The following is a 20,026-nucleotide window of genomic DNA, read 5'->3' as shown; positions in this document are numbered from 1 at the left end:
ATAAACTGCAAACTATAGCAGTTTGTTGAATTAATCCTGCAACGTGTTTCAGTTCTAAAATAATTCAATTACCCAAACATTTGAATTTTGGAAAAATACAACTTTAGCATCAATACAAGTCATCAAGTGTGCCCAAATCATCAAAGCTTTGAAAACTTTCCAAACAATAATAAGAATTAGTATGGCCAGCCAAGTTTATAATCACCTTTTTAAACAGTTATACCAAGTACAAATTATGAGCCAAAATAAATTGTTATATAAAAGTAACATTTTTTTCCCCAGGACTGACTCTTTGTTTTTAAAAATTGTCAGACAGCTCATTCAGCTATTGTAGCTATTGCATTTTGTTTAATGAACAAAAATAGTGGATATTCTATAACAGAATTAAAAGTATCTGATAAGAAAGGTGTGAAATATATCAGTAGATTCATTTTTAAAATAAGGGTATTTGATTTCTAAACTAACAAAGCACCTCTCTTGTGGCTAACCAGAGGATTGGTAGTATATAATGGATCAACCTAGAACTAAGGAGAAATTTCCTGATACTGAGAATAATCAACCAGTGTAATGGCTTGCCTTCAGAAGTTGTGGGTGCTCCATTACAGGAGGATTTTAAGAAGAGTCTGGACATCCATTTGCCTGAAATGGCATAGACCCTAGGGTCTTCTGCTTGAGCAGGGGGTTGGACTAGAAGACCTCCAAGATCCCTTCTGATGTTGATGATGTTTATGATCCCATATTTCATGGTATGACACATAAAAGTATCAAAAAAATTGTAGAAACTCTAGGGCAGGGGTGTCCAACTTTGGCAACTTTAAGATTCTGCAACTCCCAAAATTCTCAAGCCAGGACCATCGCTGGTTGAAGTCCACAGGTCTCAAAGTTGCCAAGATTAAATACCCCTGATCTAGGGTGAGCACAACATTCAATGTAGCTTCTACAAAGTATATACTGTTCCAATGAAATGGAATGTTATTTCATTGGAGGTGTGGTAGATTGTATTATTCAGGGGAGAGAGATGAAGATTTCCACTGTTACAGTAACATATTATGTTATTCCTCCACAGCTCATACACCAGATAATTCTTTCATGGGGTTTGTGTCAGAAGAGCTCAATGTGACTGAGAAGCAGTTTATTAAATCCAACAAGGCCAACAATATGGCAGTTGTCTATGGGAAGGAAGCCAGCATTTGGAAGGTGGGTTGCCTACACAAGAACTTCATCCCAACCATATAAATAATGAAACTCATTCATCCCTCACCACTGTTTGAAATGCCTTTTATGCCTTTGGGGTGCATTAGATATAAGCTCAAAGAACTTGTGAAATAAGGAATGTATCCTTTACTTCCTCAAATTGGGATTCAACCTATATAGTGAATTTATACACTTTCCCCAGCCTGATCCAGCTTCCATAGGCAAAGGAGTAGCAGGGTCAAAATTGGGTCTGAGTTTTGCTCCTGATTTTATCTATCCAAACCTTGAAGGGCAGTTACTAAATGAAGTTTAAAATGCCCTTCGTATTAATGATTAAGAGTGATATGTTTATATCCTGCTTAACCCTACACCAATGAAGTTATTTGTTTAATTGAGGGTGGGGATGGGGAGAACCACATACATGTATGTGCCATTTTAAGTGTTGCAGTCCTGCAGAATTTGGGAACCTCTTTCTAGAGCATCTCATCTTCAGACACCACATCTTGCATGCTAATTCTGCCCAATTATGAGTGCAGAATCCACAAGTCTCTTTTTTCATACCAAATGTAGTTGCATAGTTTCACTCCCTGTTGAGTTCTTTGAATTTTTAATTTGACCTGGGAAAACTATAACTATTAGATCGATTTTGTGACGGTCCAGACCTTAATCTTTGTTTATCTTAATTTTTTATTCTTTGCACTACTTAATGTTAATAATGGCCCCAGGGACATTTATAAATGTCATAGGAAAGCAGGTGGAAGTTTTAAGCTATGGTGACATTCAATGAGAATTTTGCCCAGGAGAAGAAAAACTGACATTCAAGACAACCCCAAATCAACTGTTAAAAAGCTGTACCTAGGGTTAATTTCATGTGAATTTTCAATAGAAGCACTATTTGGACAGGATTCTGAATCTGCAACCAAAAGATTTTCCCAGAATCCTTCAATCAACTACTGTATGGGGGATCCACTCCTTCAAAAACCTGATTGTACAGTATGGTATGGAGGGTAGAATTGAGAGAAAAAAGTCATTTGTCTGGGTTCCAAATAGCATCCAAAAGTAAATCAGAGTCTGATGCAAAGGATTCCTCAAAATTCCAATTTATTAAAAGAGCCATGTTGGCACATCTGGTAAAACCCGAATTTGAAAGCTTCCAGGTTTTCCCATCCAGTTGAAAATTCAAGACCCTGCCCCCTCACGCACAAGTCCATCACATGGTCCAATCGTACACTGCTATGCTGGCAGTTTCCACCCTTCCAGTTCCGGCAAGGTGCAGAGACAAAGGATGACCTTGGCTTTCTAAGAAAGAATGTTATTATGGCTACATATCACCCAACTCCGTATAACCCCCCCTCCCATTTTCCCACAATAGAAAATGAATAGTTGAAAGTGTGGCAGGCCTGAAACCTAAAAAGAAAAGATGGCAGGTCTGACATCATGATTGGTCTGACTTCAAGCTACAAAGCTCATATCTTGAGGATACAGACCAGCAATCAAAGCTTGCTTGTTTGCTTTATTTATTTATGACATCAAATTATTTCAATTCTCCTATAAGAAGACAAGCCATACAGGTCAACTGACCATAGCACATATTTTCCAGCATTAATGCTATAAATCGAGATCAGATTCTAAATTAATCACAACCTTTATGAGTTCTGTGTTCCATGTTTGATCGTTCAAGCTGACCTCTTCAAACATAAGTCATCTAAAACATTCATAGCATTGGTTCTGTTTTTTATTTTATTTGGAGAATATTTTTTTCCAGGGGAAGAGTGATGACAGCTATGTTGCTGGCCTTTTCAAGAATGAAGAAGAATTTGCTATGGGTTGACTATAAATTCAGCTTGTTTGGTGACCACCAGGCTGGGGGAAGTTAGATTTGATGAATGACTGTTCTGATCCACCAAAGCTCTTTACGTGGTCATATAACTTGTATTTCACCATCTTGGAGCATTTTAGTTTGTTGTCTTTTATACACAGGAAGTCAATCTTACCTCTTCTTGCTTCTCTCTATGTGCCAACATGGATTTCCAGTTACAGGTACAGTAAGTCACAAATTGTGTGTGTGTGTGTGTGTGTGTGTGTGTGTGTGTAATGTATTATAGCAGAACAAATAACGCTGTAATGCTTTTCATATGTAGATTATATGCATTTAAATAACCATTTTCAAAATGGAGTTTAATATGAATTATTACAAAGTGAGATTTTGGATAATTCTTTAAAGTGACATTCATCTGGTTTTTTTAAGCAAGACAAATCATTTTGTTCTGATTGCTTTGGTACAAATGGCATTTGCTCAACAGACATACGTACATTCTTTATAAAGGACACAGAGATGGCAAGTTCTCTTTTTCTTCATGTTGCTTCCTCTCATTTGCTGCTGGTGTCTACTTTGCATATCTATGAAAAGCGTTATCTTCCCTCCTGTGACTACTGTTCCATTTTTTGGAGAAAACAATTATTTCTTCCCTAGGCAAAATCAAAGTGTGCATAGTGAATTTTTAAGAGAAAGGGTTTTTCTTTTTATCCACACACACTGGCAGAGATAATTTCTCTCTGAAAATCAGGTCCCTCCACAATTGGAAAAATCAGTTATGCCTTGGTCTGCAATTGCTCCTTTCTGAAATATCTAGAAAGCTCTATTAAGAGGCAGTGAAGAGCATCACCCACAAAGCGAGACTGCAGACTTCTTTGGAGAAAATTCTTTCTCTTTTCCCACCATATTTATGACTCTAACCAAATGTGCAGCACATATTTTGACTGTCCTGCTCATTTCCATGCATATCGAACATGAAACAAATAAAGCAACTTAACGATAAATACATATCTGCTATCAAATGGTTTCCCTTTGTTGATATGTAGGAATAAATATTTGACTCATATAATTTATATATGAGAGGTCCTTGGTGCTCTCTGAGCTTGCTTGTTTTCTTGCAGATGTTTCATTACCCTAACTACATAGCATCATCAATATATATGGTCTTGTTGTATTCTTGTTATATATATGCTGGTCTTGTTGTATTTGGGTCTTTTCCCATGTAAGATTGAGATTGTCTTGGCAACGTTTCAGTGAGGTCCCACTACCATCTTCAGGCTGTTGTTTTTGGCTTCGTGCTTGTGCAAGTAAAGCGTGGTCAGAGCTGCCATCTTTTTATAAATTTTGGTGGGGGGTGTTGAGTGCTGGCTTTATTGCTATAAGTGGGTTGATTGGCTGTGTAGTTGCATCCTGATTGGTAGATGGAGTTGATGTTTGTAGATTGGTCGGCTGTTTCGTATCACCCTGTGTGGCTGAGGTGCTGGCTGTGGGTCCGTTGTTGTTTTATGTTGTAACGACCTGGGTGGTGGGTGGGGCTTGTTTGTTGACTAGGGCTGGTTTCCAGATGTCTGGTAGGCGGGAGGTATCATCACGTTTATTCATGTTGTGGGGATTTGGTCAGTGCTGAAGGCTGTCTTGATATTGTACTTGTAATTTTGCTGATTTTATCCATGGTGCCTTTGATGTAAGGGAGGAGGGCGATGCCGTTGTCCTGTTCTGTGACTTAGTTTTTGGGGGGAGTCTCTCTTTGGATTAGGTTAGTAATTCTTTTTCTTTGGAATCCGTTGGAGATTAATACATTTGTGAGAGTATGTAATTCAGTTTTCAGGTGGTCTTTGTCGGCTAGGTGTTTGGTTCTGGAGATGATGGTCTTGGCTACATAGTTGATCTATGCAGGGTGGTGATGGGATTGTGTGTTTAAGTAGTGGTTGGTGTGTGTTTTTTTTCCAGTAGATGGTGTGTCCTAGGGAGCCATTGGGTTTTGGTAGATTAGGATGTCCAGAAGGGGAAGTTGGTTGTTTGCTTCTATTTCCATAGTGGCTATGGAAACACTATGGAAATTCTCAGCAAAATTCTCCACAAACACAATATCAAGACAGCCTTCAACACTGACCAAAAAATAGCCAACATTTTAAGAAACCCCAAAGACAAAATCCAGCTAGAAAACCAAGGAGTCTACGAAATACCATGCAAAATCTGCCCTGCAACATACATAGGACAAACGAACAGGAGAATAAATGCACACATCACAGAACACAAGAACACGGTAAGAAAAAAAGAAAAAACTTCCTCCCTTTTCCAGCACTTTAAAGCTACAGGACATGAAATTAATTTTGAAGGAACCAGGTTAATCTTCAGAACTGAACACTTCAACAAGAGAATAATTATGGAAGCTATTGAAATAGAGAAACACCCCCACAACATGAATAAATGTGATGATACCTCCTGCCTACCAGACATCTGGAAACCAGCCCTGGTAAACAAATGAGCCCCACCCACTACCCAGGCCGTTACAACACAAAACAACAATGGACCCACAGCCAGCACCAATCAGCACCAATCTACCAATTGTGATACAGCCACACATCCAACCAATCCACTTACTGAAACAAAGCCAGCACTCCACACACCTCCAGCAATATTTATAGAAAGACGGCAGCTCCGGCCATACTTTAAGCCAAAAACACCAGCCTGAGGATGGTGAGTGAGACCTCGCCAAAACGATATATAATATATGATGATACATACACACACACACACACACACACACACACACACATATTCTTCTGATCAATTTTATTCAAACATCCCTCTGTAGAATCAGACATCATCAAACATCCATCTGTAGAATTTATGCCAGTGGTGTCAAACTCAATTTCATTGAGGGCCACATCAGGGCTGTGGTTGACCTCAGGGGGCTGGCCGAATGTGGCTGACTGGATGGGTGTGGCCAACTGAGTGGGTGTGGCCAACTGGGTGGGCGTAGTCAGCTTGACGCCACTCCCCAAATTGCTGGTATGTTTCCTCTTCGCATTGGGTAGTCTGGGCCGAAGCCACACTGGCTTGATCTTTCCTCTTTGCACTGGGTAGACCAGGAGGCCCCCATGGGCTTTATCTGACCACATTGTGGGCTGAGGCCGGCCTGCAGGCCTAGAGTTTGACACCCCTGATCTATGCTAAAACGTTACTATGCCCCCGCTATAAGGTCCAGTGGCAAGCCTAGTGTCTGTTTCATGGCCAGAAATACTAGAGGTAGAATTTTAAACCAGGATTAACCCATTGTTGAAACTTTGGGGAATCTGAGGGAAAAGTTGCCTGAGGAAAGGAAGCACATCACACATGTGGGCAGAACAGCATTATGATACTGAGAAAAGACACAGTTGCCTTTAAAAAGCACCAACACATTTGTGCCTCTGCATACTCAAAAACACATTTTGAAACAACATCTAAGGCATCTTGCACAGCTGGGAGGGACGCAAGTGGATCTGTAACAAAGCAGAGCAAGGAGTGGCAAGCCCTGCCCTGAAGTGACATCATACGGCAAGCCCCTTCCTTTTGCCTTCATCATGATGAAGCTGCAGGGTGGAGCCTGCAGTGACACCGCCACAGAGGCTCAGTTGCTATAAAGTAAATCTCATTCCTTGTTTGGCAGAAGGCTTCTTTTCTTGCCAATCATTATTAATTATGTCAGCCAAAAGAAGACCAGTAGCAACTTGATGGTACTGGCCTAATTTTTGACAAGAAGAAATAATAAAGGTGCCTCCCCCACTTTTGTTTTCCTTTCAATTATTTGCTTGGATGTAAAAAAGAAAATCTGGAAATTAGATTGTCAATATTGGCTTTGCAGGCTCTGATGGAAATGTCCCTCAACTCTTTTCAGAGTTTATACATCCATTTCAGTGGTGGGATTCAGCCAGTTCGCACCTATTTGGGAGAACCGGTTGTTAACTTTCTAAGCAGTTGGAAGAACCGGTTGTTGGAAGATATTTCATTTTGTGTTTTTTCCCACTTTACAGGGCTAATCCTGTAAGGAAGGCGGGAAGGAAACATTCTGGTGTTGTTTCTAGCCTAATCTTTATTGCCCTGCTTACAGAAACTGCCTCTCTGGTTAACCCTTATTACATTGTAACAGCTAAGGTGAAGCGCCCATCAACGTGCGTGACATTGAGTTGGCCACACCGAGCCACGCCTACCCAGCTGGTCATTAGGGCAGAGAACCGGTTGCTAAATTATTTGAATCCCACCACTGATCCATTTTTGAAACTGGGTGGGAAAAGTGTCTGAACAGAGAAAAAGTAGGCAGCCAGGTAGCCTCATTTCTTTTCCTAATTTGAGTCCTCATAGGCTCCAAGGAAGCTAAAGAGTTCATAGAATCCAGAAATAAATATCTGGGTTTCCCAAAACATTCCCAACTGCTAGTATGCGTAGCTCTAGCTCAGGGGTGTCAAACTCACATAGTCATGGTGATGTCACATGACATATTGGCACTTCCCCCCTTTGCTAAACTGGGCATGGGTGTGGCCAGCGTGTGACACATCTGGCCCACGGGCCGGGAGTTTGACAGCCCTGCTCTTTCTGCACTCTGTGGCCTATTCACTTGGATTCACTGTTTCAAAAAAGCTGATACAGATAGTCTTCAACTGAAAACCATTTGTTTAGTGACTGTTCAAGGTGACAATGGCACTGAAAAAAGTGATTTATGACTATTTTTCACACATGACCATTGCAGCATCCCCATGGTCATTTGTGATCAAATTTCAGACACTTGGCAACTGGTTCATATTTATCACAGCTGCAACATCCTGAGTTTATTTGATCACTTTTTGCAACCTTCTGATGAGAAAAATCAATGGGAAAGCTATATTCGGTCAATAACCCTGCACTGCATCACCCTTGCAGAGCTGTTAAACAGTTAACAGCTGTGGCAAGAAAGGTTGTAAAATGTCGCAAAACTCACTTAACAAATATCTTGCTTAGCAACAGAAATTTGGGGCTTAATTATGGTCATAGGTTGAAGACTACCTGTATATGATGTGCTTCAGGAGATAGAAATTAGATTAATGCTGATATTTGAAATTCCTAAGACCCACTATCTCTGTGATGGTGAACCTATGGCATGAGGAGCCGTTTGTCAGGGCACGTGAGGCATTGCCCTGTCAGCTGGCTTCAGCCTTCTTTTGAGGCCATTTTTCGCCTTCTAGAGGCTTCCCTGAAGACTCCAGAGGGTGAAAAATGGCCCTTCAGACACTTCCGGTTTGGCCGTAGGGCCATTTTTCACCCTTTGGAGCATTCAGGGAAGCCTCCTGAGGGCCCCTGAAGGCTCCGGAGGTTGAAAATCGGGGAACCTGGAAGTTCAGGAATGGTGACTTCCAATTTGTCCATAGGGCTGGTTTTTGATCTCCGAAGTCTTCAGGAGGCTTCCCTGAAGACTCCGGAGGGAAAAAAACCAGTCCTATGAGAAAACTGGAAGTGACTTCTGGTTTGTCCATAGGTCCATTTTTCACCCTCCGGAGCCTTCAGGAAAGCCTCCTGAAGGCCCCTGAAGGCTCCAGAGGGTGAAAATTGGTCCTATAGACAAACCAGAAGTCACCATTGCCAAACTTCCGGGTTCCCTGTAGGTCCGTTTTTTGCCCTCCAGAGGGTGTTCGGGGGAGGCTGCTTTTGCCCTCCCCAGGCTTCACAGGGAGGGCGGTGTGTGTGTGTGTGTCATGCGCATAGCATTATGGGTATGGCACGCTGGCGCATGACCCCCCTGCTTTAGGCACAGCAGCCAAAAAAGATTTACCATCCTTGTACTATCTGGTCTCTTGAAGTGGGAGCAATTGAGCACAATCTCTGTACCACATGACTGTTAAGAATTCTATAAATTGATCAGCAATACTGGGACATTCCTTTCTTTATGAGCATTAATTAGAAGAATTTGTGTAAAGCTGAGGGGCTGACATGTTTCAGATCCACCATATTGAATGTTGACACCTTTGCTCTTTCCTCATAATAATTGGGTCTTTTAAGGCTGAGGTAGATGAAGAGTTGAAGAAAGGAAAGGGGAATGAAAAGAGTACTGTTCAGAGTACTATTTGGTACTGACCACAGCTGAATTTGCTTTTTTTGAGTATAATTTATGCTGGCACAGAAAAAAAGATCCGAGCTTGGGAATATTGTGCAACATATATTGATCTGCAAGCATATGCATTAGTTAGAGTGTTAATGAAGTCTTTATCGGCTTTGTGCAATTATTTAAAGATAGCATGAGATGAGTTCCAAATTAATCAACCTAATGCATGTTGGATCTCCAAAAGGAAACTTGCCAGGTTGTGGCAGCAAGAGGCCACTTTTCTTCTTTTTTAAATCTTTTTAAATCTGTCTATTTTCTTCCTGCAATAAAGCAATTAAACAAGATAGAAGCAACTACATTTTCTACCTGCACTCAAGGTGTTCAAGAGGCTCTCACCTTCTAACATATAAATGGTTTACCCTGTTTTTCTCTTTAACTTTGCACTGAATGTGCTATTTGCTAGAAGTACCCTTTGAATGTTTCCAAATAGAACTGTTTACCGAGGCTTTTAATTGCTGTTTTTAATATCTCTGGTTTACACTTTTTTTTAATTGGGGAGGCTTTTCAGTAACCCGTGGATAAATAAATACATACACTGATCAAAGACAATCATTCTCTAACAGGATGGGAGAATGCAGAAGAATTAGAATGAGAGAGAAAGAGCGAAAGAGAAAGAGAGAGAGCTCCTACAGGAAGCTCCTCTCATTAAGAATAAATGTCTGTGTTTATTTTTTGGGCTTGTGCTCCTAGATGTACACACAGACACACAAACATTTCAAGCAAAAAAAAAAAAAAAAAAAACCATCCAAACTCTGTACTAAAGCAATATTTTATTAGTATCAACTAATAAATGCCAGAAACAAAATATCCATAGCAAGTTTTCAAGTGCTTAGAATTATTGGCTGGGTGTTTAGTTTGTCAAGGCTATTCTTTAGTGTTAAAGGAGAATTCTGGGGTGCAGAGTCACCCTTTGGGGAGAAATGAAGTGCAGAAGTAAACTACACAGATCTCTTGTTAATCTAAATTTAATCTAAAGAGCAGTTTTTATAGACACCTAGAGTGTGTGTTTTTTAAAATATTATGTTTACATTGACATTCACTCTAAATATTAGCTAAGGCCAGTTGCACTGCTTAGTGGATTGAGTGAACTTCCACTCAGAAATGAAGGTTTGATTCTGAGGTAATGAAAATTTCATCTGTTTTAGGACCTTCTCATTAAAAAGTAAACTTTGGTTTTTGAAATGGTGTGTGTGTGTGTGTGAGAGTGTGTGTGCACGCGCGCGCTAAATCAACCATGTTCATTAAAAAAAAAATCTTATAGAAGGGAAAATATCCATTGCCTTATAACCAGGGGTGGGAGTCTACAGGTTCGGACCTGGTTCGGGCAAACCTGTAACTCCAAAGATCAGCTGGGAGTGAACTGGTTCGCTCCCATGAGTAAGTGGGCCCACTTGCCTGCCCTTGCACTTTACCTACCTTTATCCTCTCAGCTGAGTCACATGGCAGAGAGGATTGCCATGCCTCAGTTGTTTTCCTTCCCAAACAGCAATTCGGAAGGTAAATATTCTCTGAACTGTGCACAAATGCTTAGTGCACATCCTGAAGCACACACTCAGCAAACCAGTTGCTAAACCGGTAGGATCCCACCCCTGCTTATAACATTCCTTGTATGGTAGGCCAGAATTTTTATCTCACATTCACAGGGGAGTCTCTAAACACGGACAACTTATAGCTGTGGTGGGGTTTTGAAGCAACAGCATTCTCAAATCACAGCTTATTCTTTTGTTCCCGCCCTAGTGGATCTACAAATGTAATTTGGAGTGCATTTTATTTGCTCAATTCTATGTTTCTTCAGCAGAAGACTAACAGTTGAATAAAATCTGTATGTAAGTTTAATAAAATGTGAGCATTACAGAATCCTTACTCCCAAATTTAGTTGGCAGTCGACTGCTGAAAATGTATTTTACACTGGCTCTTCTTTTAGCTATTCATATTAGATTTGGTAGAAAAGATATTATATTGTACCCCCAAAGGAGAAATATATATATATCAAAATTTGCCTATGTATATATTACATTTCTAAGCTGCCTGACTCACGAATTGTCTCTGGTGGCATTCTTGCTTTTGATTTAGTTAGAGCTGAGTGTATTGTATCACATCTTTCTATATGAAATTCCAAGAAATGTCTCATAAAGAACCCCCATGGGACTTAGTCATGCTAGGAAAGAGAGGGAGGTTATCTAAGCAGCAAAATATCTGAATACTGCCTAGATCTGATTGGATTGCGATAGTATTCAAACACCATAAATATGATAAAGGAAGAACAACAGTTCCTCTACTTCATCTCACAAGTTCAAAAAAGCCACCCAAAGAAACTCTAAAACCTGTGGAGGAAGAAAAATAGAGAGCAAAATATTCAGGATTTCAGGCTGATCTTAACTGGCCCTGACTAGCATCTTTCCTTTCCTTTCTTTCCAGGGTAAAGAGAAGTTTCTAGCCATCCTTAATAAGTACATGGAGATCCATGGCACTGTTTATTATGAAACCCAACGCCCACCGGAGGTTCCAGCTTTTGTGAAGAATCATGGACTTTTGCCCCAGCATGACTTTCAGCAGCTGCTGAGAAAAGCCAAGGTATTGGTCAGATAATTCTGTTCTCCAGCTGAGGAATGTGTGGATGCTAAAGGAAAGAATAAGAGCCAAGGTGGCGCAGTGGTTAAATGCAGCACTGCAGGCTACTGCTAGATCAGCAGGTCAGCGGTTCAAATCTCACCGGCTCAGGGTTGACTCAGCCTTCCATCCTTCCGAGGTGGGTAAAATGAGGACCCAGATTGTTGGGGGCAATATGCTGACTCTCTGTAAATCGCTTAGAGAGGCCTGAAAGGCCTATGAAGCGGTATATAAGTCTACTGCTATTGCTATTGCTAGTATTTAGCAATAGCACTTAGGCTTATACACTGCTTCACAGTGCTTTACAGCCCTCTCTAAATTGTTTTACAGAGTCAATGTATTGCCCCCAAAAATCTGGGTCCTCATTTTACCCACCTCAGAAAGATTGAAGACTGAGTCAGCCTTGAGCCTGGTGAGATTCGATCAGCCAAATCGCAGGCACCCGGCAGGCAGCAGAAGTAGCCTGCAGTACTGCATTCTAACCACTGTGCCACCGCAGCTCTTAAAGAATAACAGATTAACAGTTGGAAGGGTCTTGGAGGTGTTCTAGTCCAACCCCGTGCTTGAGCAGGAAACCCTATACCATTTCAGATAAACGGCTGTCCAATCTCTTCTTAAAATTTCCCAATGATGGAGCATCCACATCTTCTGAAAGCAAGCCATTCCACTGGTTAATTGTTAAATTAGCTAGTTCATTTAACTGGTTAAAAGCCCCCTTTGGCAGAAAAAGCTTAACCCCCTGCATGAACACAGAAACAAATTATGAGAATGTATTCATACCTACAAAAAACCTTGGGAAAGGGGACCTAGATGGCCTTGCGTTGCTGGATTGCAGAGCTAGAATACAGTGGAAACACCAGGGGAGTAGTATTAAAAACATCAATGAAGAGAATATCCTTTGACAAGATGCTTAATTTGCTAGTAGGGATCAGACACTTGATAGCCTGTGTCTTTGCTCCAATGTTTCCAAAACCAGGGGAATTTTAAGATGTGTGGTCTTCAACTCCCAGAATTTTCCAGCCAACCATGGAAGTTGAGAAATATTACTCTAAATTATGGTCAAACTATGAAGATTGGAGAAATGAAAACATAGTTTAAGAAGGGAGATTTTATTTTCCAGGAACCATGGGAAACTATGGCACAAATATACAGTAGTTTGCATTCCAGGAATGACATCTGTCCACTAGCACTATTTGTTAAGAACTTTTATCAGTAGATGACCAGATTGCCTTATTCTCATTATCCAGCTTGTTTTTCATGATACTCCAGAATAAAGCTAAACAGGATCACTCAGAACAAATGAAACAGAACTTTGGAACATTTATTTTTCAGGAAGGAAAGATAGGATACAGATCAGTCATAGGACATTGCACATCATTTCCCTCCCAAAGTTGGATCATGTAACACTTTATGCTTATGAAAGTGCGTGGGAGATCACACTCTTAGATGTAGTTCCAAACACTTAGCTTTCTCCAAGGGTTAAGCACAGGGCTAACTCTTAATAGCTCAAAAGGCATGTTATTACTGCAGTACAGAGGTGGGTTCAGACCAAGTAGGTAGTAACCCGGCCACCCACGCCCCCGAACCAGTTCGATCAGCAGCACCATAGGCACCACCATCTTGGTTTTTTCACTACTGCACATGCGCGCATAGTGCGCATCAAGTGCATGCAAGCCCGAAGTGCATCCCTGAGTGAATCCGGAACCCACTCATGCTGCAGTATATAGTACACTTTTTTTTCCACGAGTGCAACCTTTTGAAATTGCATGTGTGGAATCTGAGACCACAAGGGTGAATGAAGCCCCGTTTAATTGTATAGGCCTTCTCAATGCAGGGATTAAAGAAATGAAAAAACACGAGGAGGACTAGGAAAGAAAATATAAAGAAACCAAATTACAAACTTGTTCTTTTCAATTTCACACTGTTCATCATTTCTCTGCCTAAAGTAAATTACAAGATGACATTTGCAAACTTATCATTTGACATCTGGCCTATTGAAGAAAATTAAACTTCAATAGCTAATTATTAATATGTGTAAATTAGTACAGGATGGTGAAATGCTAGTAAAAAAAAAAGTTAACGGTTCACCCGAACCACAAGTAAAAAATGCTACCAGTTTGGGAGAACCGGTATTTCCGACAATCAGCTGTGACACACAATTTATATTAGCCAGAAAGCAGGATTCCCTGCTTTCTGGCTAATCTAAATCGCATGGCACGTTGGATTCGCCCCCCTCACTGTTCTACTTACCTTTCCTGCTGCGCTCGGTAGTGGGCTCCGCTCACCCACCAGACATCATCACATCCATTTTTGATGGTCTGCACATGTGCGGAAGGTGCATGCAGGTGCTCACATTTGTGACCTGGTAGTGAAGGTAAGTAGATTTTACCCTGTAGTTAGAACAGGGTAATAGTTACAGGCAGTGATAGGAAAAACATTCTATGGCTTGTTCTACAGTATACAAAAAAAAAAAAGGAAGACTGCTCAGCCAATAGGAAACATGTCAATGAAAGGTTCAAGCAAAGACTTCTTGTCATAAGTTCCATTCTGCTGAATGGGTGAGAGAGGAACAGTCAAAACTGTTTTACAAGAGTGCTCCCCCTGGTTGAGGCAAGGAACTGAAGGAGAAAATAAATATATTTGAATAGCCTACATTTCCCAAAGATTGCTAAATGCCTGGATTTCCTTTCCACAGCTCTTTATTGGCTTTGGTTTTCCTTACGAAGGTCCTGCCCCTTTGGAAGCAATAGCTAACGGATGTGTTTTTCTGCAAGCTCGTTTCAATCCACCCCACAGTTCACTCAATCATGAATTCTTCAGAGGGAAGCCAACATCAAGGGAGGTTAGTCTGCTTTATGATGTTACGACCAAGCTTGTTTTGTGTCTGTTTGCTTTTTTATAACACACTGCATTATGATTTCTGAACTGATGAGCCTGAACTGTCTTGTTGACTTGGATATGTGATGCAGAAAGGGGTAATTTGTAGCCAGACTAAATGTGTCAATACTTTTGAGACATAGCCTGCTCTAGAGGCCAGGATAAAGAAGTTGAATCACCAATTACTTAAATGTGCTCTTGTGACTACGAATGCATTTAAAGAAAACTGTCATGTTATTTTTTTGCTTGCATAAAGCAAAGTAAAAGTCCATCTAAATATGCATTTACACATAAGTAAGAGATTTGGATCATAGCAATAGCAGTTAGACTTATATACCGCTTCATAGGGCTTTCAGCCCTCTCTAAGCGGTTTACAGAGTCAGCATATTGCCCCCAACAATAATCCGGGTCCTCATTTTACCCACCTCGGAAGGATGGAAGGCTGAGTCAACCTTGAGCCGGTGAGATTTGAACAGCCAAACTGCAGAACTGCAGTCAGCTGAAGTAGCCTGCAGTGCTGCATTTAACCACTGCGCCACCTCGGCTCATCATATTTGGGCCAAATTCATGTTTGACTTTGAATAACCTAGAGAAATGTATAAATGGTTCAAATTATTTTGCAAGAGTTTCTCTGATGTAAAAGGAAGATTTGGTCCATGAAAATGCTTATGCAGACATATGAAATGCATACTTTTGGAACCTCAGTGGGGCACTTTAGATGCCTGTGAACTTTCCAAAATCTCACTCATCATGAATGATGGTGAGAGCTTATGGGCTGTGTAACTACCACCCCTGGTTTTATACAAACATCAGAAGATTTATGTGCCAGAAATCGGTAGGAAACATTCCTATAACATTTGTATAAATGTTTGTGGAGATTTCATTTTTTGCTGAATTCACTGATGCAGAATGAGGAGTAAGAATTAGTTCAGAGTCAAGAAAAGAAACAGTCACGAAACCAAAATGAACTCATTCCCACCCTTATCTCATAACTAGCTCTTCTGACTCTAAAGCTTTACCATATTTTCAGAAATGTTTCCCATCCCAGAGCGCCATATGGAAATGCTAAGTAATTCATTTCTTGTATACATTTTAGGTATCCTCTCAGCATCCCTATGCAGAAGATTTCATTGGAAAACCTCATGTGTGGACAGTGGATTATAACAATTCAGAGGAGTTTGAATCAGCCATCAAAGCAATTATGAGTACTAAGGTAATTGTAGGTGAATTATTGATAGACTGCACTAGTACAGATAATCCTTTGTTGCTTAATAGGTTTGGTTGCTTAACAACTATTCAAACTTATGATGAACTCAAAATTTTTAGAATCTGTTTTCGAATTTATAATTAATACACACCACTGTATGGTCACATGGTCACATTTCAAGAACTTGGCAACTGGCTTGCATATGTGACCAGTTGCAGAATTTCAAAGTCATGCACAAAAACTACAATTTGTGACCTTTTTTTTTTTTTGCTATTTTCCTCTGTCTGTCAATATCAAAAAGTGGAAATTTTGCAATTTTGACTTGTACCAAAGTTGAGTCATAAGAAATCCAGCTGTCCTGTTGTGACAATGTTGTGTTGTTATAACAATATGGTACCCACATAGGGTGCTGCCTGAGACTGTGAATGTGCCTCTGCTCCATTTTCCACAGCATAGTCTGATGATGGTTGTTAAAAGGAGGCTACCATGCTGCCAAAACATATGGCTTTTTGTATCAAATTTTACAAAGGGGTAAAAGAGCAAAGGTGCATCTTTGGAGAACACCCATCTTTTCCTTCCTAGAATGCAGGTGCTTAAGATTGTGTCTAGAGCTATTTCTTTCTTGTTATAATGGTTTCTGAGACACCAGTGTGTCCATCTGGCTTGCAAACAACAAAATATAATAAAGATAAAATTGATAGGAGATGAGTGAAACAGATAAAGCCATAAAGATATCTCAAAGCCACCAGTGTTTTACCTCCCCTTCCAAGATCTAATCAACTTAAGTCCTCCTACTAGGATCTACTAGTATACATAGTGGATTCAAGAACCTGTTACACAATGTAGACTCCATCCATCAAAAGCCAGTAAATTAGTCTGTGCACAATTCATTTTAGTCTGGTTAGCTTCAAGTCAGTAATACTCCTAAAGCCATATTTAGGTTGTCACTCTACCAGTGATTTCACAGGTCCAAATGTGCATATCTTTTTTATCAGTTCAGCATCTGGTTTCTCTATGTTTCTCATTCCATGCATTCAATCTGAATGTCTTAGCTCCTATAGCGATACATTTGGACAGCTATTCCTCTCTATGCCTTTTATTCCATTGCTTTGTATGTGTGTATGTATGTGTGAGCCATCAAGTCAATATTGACTCCAGGTAACACTAGTAAGGTCTTTCAGAAGTGGTTTTGCCATTGCCTCCTTCCTAGGTTGAGATAGAGTAACTGGCCCAGGTTCACCCAGCTGATTTTGCGCCTAAGGTGGGACTAGGGTTCTTAGTCCAGTGCCTTAACCACTACATCAAACTGATTCTCTTTATGAGATAGAAAGTTTGGCCCCCATTTCCTCTTTCTTATGCAGATTTGCAGGACAACCCATTAACCCTGGTTTCCTAACACTTTGCAATAATTATAATAAAGCAAGAGCAGCCTATAGCCCTTGATTCTTATTCTGCCTTGTATTTTATATACCATTTTGAGTTGGAATACAGCATACAGCAAGCATAATGTAAGCTTTATCATGGGTTTAAAACTATTAAAAATATGACTTTTCAATCCCTTCCAAACCAGAAAATCCTGATACTTGCCTCTATAGATAATTGCCCATTATAATCTTCAGCCTTCCACCAGTTTTAAAAGATTGCCCAGTCCTGCAGTTAAAACCTCCCTTGCAGTTCCATCTAATTTGCAAATAACGTCTTCCCACTCATAATTCTTAGGCTATCTTATCACCACTGTGCATCCCAGTCTCCATATCTTAATGGCTGATGTTATTTTTCATCATTAACAACAAGTAGTCACAGACTTCAGGACATTATTAATATATTCATTGTCAGCTTCTGGGCATCCCCCCCCCCCCGCTCTAGGAAGCTTACTTTTCCTCAAAGGTGAATGCAACAAAAACAAACAATGGTTGTTCTTTCATTTAATGATTATTAGTATTAGCCATACTAAGCTAATCAACAATAAGAGAAAATGTGTCAAGTACTCGCTTCCCAATATGAGTATTTCATATGCTAGTAAAATTGCTGGGAAAAATGAAAAAAGCAACTTCTGAAAAATGTGGGTCCTGCTGTGTGATGCAGTTTTTTCCTTCAGAATTTCAACATTTATCTGTCAGCTCCCTACTAGCAGGAGTCTTTCAACTTGTCTAGATCATTAAAGTCAATTTTCCTGCAGTGGGAGGGGGGGAAATAGGCTGATCTCCATTTTGCTTTCAACTTGCTCCAGGGGGTAGAAACTAGTCCCTGTTGTTCCAAAGATGATATACTGCAAAACGTTGCTTCTTTTTAATACCTGGTTCTGAAGATCAGCAGGAGCCAAGAAATTCGGCTCACCTGAGATGCTATTAAAGAGAATGTTTTAGGGACTAGTGTGAGAGCTTTCATATATTATAGCAAAACTGGCTTGTTTCCAACTGCACATGTGCCAGGAAGTACAATAATTGCTAATCCCATATTCCTGGTAAAAGTTCCTATTAGGCCTGTGCAAATCAGCTCTGATTACATTCAGATTGAATATTAGGGATTCAAAGGGCTCATGATTAAATCATATCTGAAAATTCAAGGGCAGGCCAGTTTGATTCAAATTATGTCATGATTCCATAAATGAGGAGGCGGCATCTGAATATTTGAAGCTGCTTCCTTGCTTCTTTCGTGGAATGGGAATAAGATAGCAGTAATGGGAGACTCAGTAGAGAAGCTTCACTCTCCATGTTCCATCCAGATTACCTTCAAGATGTTACCAGAAGAGATTTTTAAAATATTCCCCCTGCACCCATGGGTGTCCCAGGGGAGCAATGATTAAATAAGAACTGCATGATTATGTTGAAACTCTACCCCTTTTGTACTTGTATGTTGAGTTCTGAAGCAGGTACATAATGAACAGAGTTGTACCTCTTTTAAGGCAGAGACAACAGGAATGAGAAAAGGGATAGTTCAACAACCTTCACAATATCCTGCAAATAATCTGCATAAAAACCATGTTGAACCAATGCAGAAAATGTCCCACTCCAACTAAGAAATGAAATATTTTTTAAAAGCAATAGAAAGGAAGTATGTACTCCTCCACCCACTTTTTCAGTATGCTGGGCCTGCATGACAATAGAGGTTGTCCATTAACTAGTTCATACATGGAAGTACAGCTTTGCTTCTTCTGATTATTGAGTTTCAGGATAGCAATAGCACTTAGACTGATATACTGCTTCCCAGTGCTTTACAGCCCTCTCTAAGCGGTTTACAGAGCCAGCCTATTGCCCCCAACAATCTGGGTCCTCATTTTACCCACCTCGGAAGGATGGAAGGCTGAGTCAACTTGAGCCGGTCAGGATCAAACTCCTGGCCATGGGCAGAGTTTGTCTTGTAATACTGCATTCTAACCACTGTACCACCATGGCTCTAATAGACCAACCATAATGGCATAGCTGGTTGATCTATTATTGCGTGTCCTGGAAAAAACCTTCTCCACACTGCCTTTGCACACTGGCAAAGTTGTGCTTTTCTGAGCAGACATGATTGTGGTTTGCTGGCAATAGTCTGTGTAAATTAGCAAAGACATCAAAAACATATTGACTCATTAGAATGCAATGCCTCAGAGACCAGGCCATTCACAGAAGAAGTGGCAATCATAGGCTTGCCACCCCAACTATTCTTTAAAAAACATAGAATATTGGAGCCAATGCCTGTAAATTTAAGTCTGGTCCTATCTCATTCGTTCTCAAGAGGTATCTGACTCATGTATGCAGATTTTAAAAGTAAAGTTTGAGTGCTCAGGCCTGACTCCATATTAAGAGTGCTGTGAGCTGAGCTAAGCTCTTTAGTTGTTTGTTGGAAGGGGAATAACAGTCCATTAAGACGAGAGACAGCAAAGCTTAGGGAAGAAGGGAAGAAAGTGGACTAAGCCCAAAGGGATGTTAGCTTTTCACTCCTTGACAGACAGGAGAGTTGAGAGAGATGGCAGATCAATGTCAGACTGACACAACCAGGGAGAGCAACATGCACACCCAGCATTCTCCATACATGGTAATGAAGTTGCAACATCAGGCAATATATGTAACAAGACTGGAAAATAGCAGAAAAGTCATTCTATCTGAGACACTACACAAGTCTACTTCAGTGTGAAGCCTTGATTTCCAGATCTGCTTCATGAGCTGACAAAACTGCATCTTTGTTTGAAGGGAATCTTCAAAATGTTGCTGTGCTTTATTTT

At 40.4% G+C, this 20,026-nt stretch overlaps 1 protein-coding gene across 1 annotated transcript in view; it reads left to right on the top strand.

Moving 5' to 3' along the window:
- Window positions 1-20,026, top strand: part of MGAT5B (alpha-1,6-mannosylglycoprotein 6-beta-N-acetylglucosaminyltransferase B) — a 267,796-nt gene that overhangs the window by 207,613 nt on the left and 40,157 nt on the right. Inside the window, exons 11-15 of the mRNA XM_014059247.2 lie at window positions 1,067-1,197; window positions 3,229-3,234; window positions 11,544-11,699; window positions 14,431-14,577; window positions 15,709-15,825. Of these exons, the coding sequence (XP_013914722.2) occupies window positions 1,067-1,197; window positions 3,229-3,234; window positions 11,544-11,699; window positions 14,431-14,577; window positions 15,709-15,825 (557 nt within the window). The remainder of the gene's footprint in view (window positions 1-1,066; window positions 1,198-3,228; window positions 3,235-11,543; window positions 11,700-14,430; window positions 14,578-15,708; window positions 15,826-20,026) is intronic.

The sequence above is a fragment of the Thamnophis sirtalis genome, unplaced genomic scaffold, assembly GCF_051295495.1.
Source record: "Thamnophis sirtalis isolate CommonGarterSnake01/CBP01778 unplaced genomic scaffold, rThaSir2_p1.2 scaffold_3, whole genome shotgun sequence".
Taxonomy (NCBI): domain Eukaryota; kingdom Metazoa; phylum Chordata; class Lepidosauria; order Squamata; family Natricidae; genus Thamnophis; species Thamnophis sirtalis.
The sequence above is the reverse complement of the archived record's forward strand: the minus strand, read 5'-3'. Positions and strand labels throughout refer to the sequence as shown.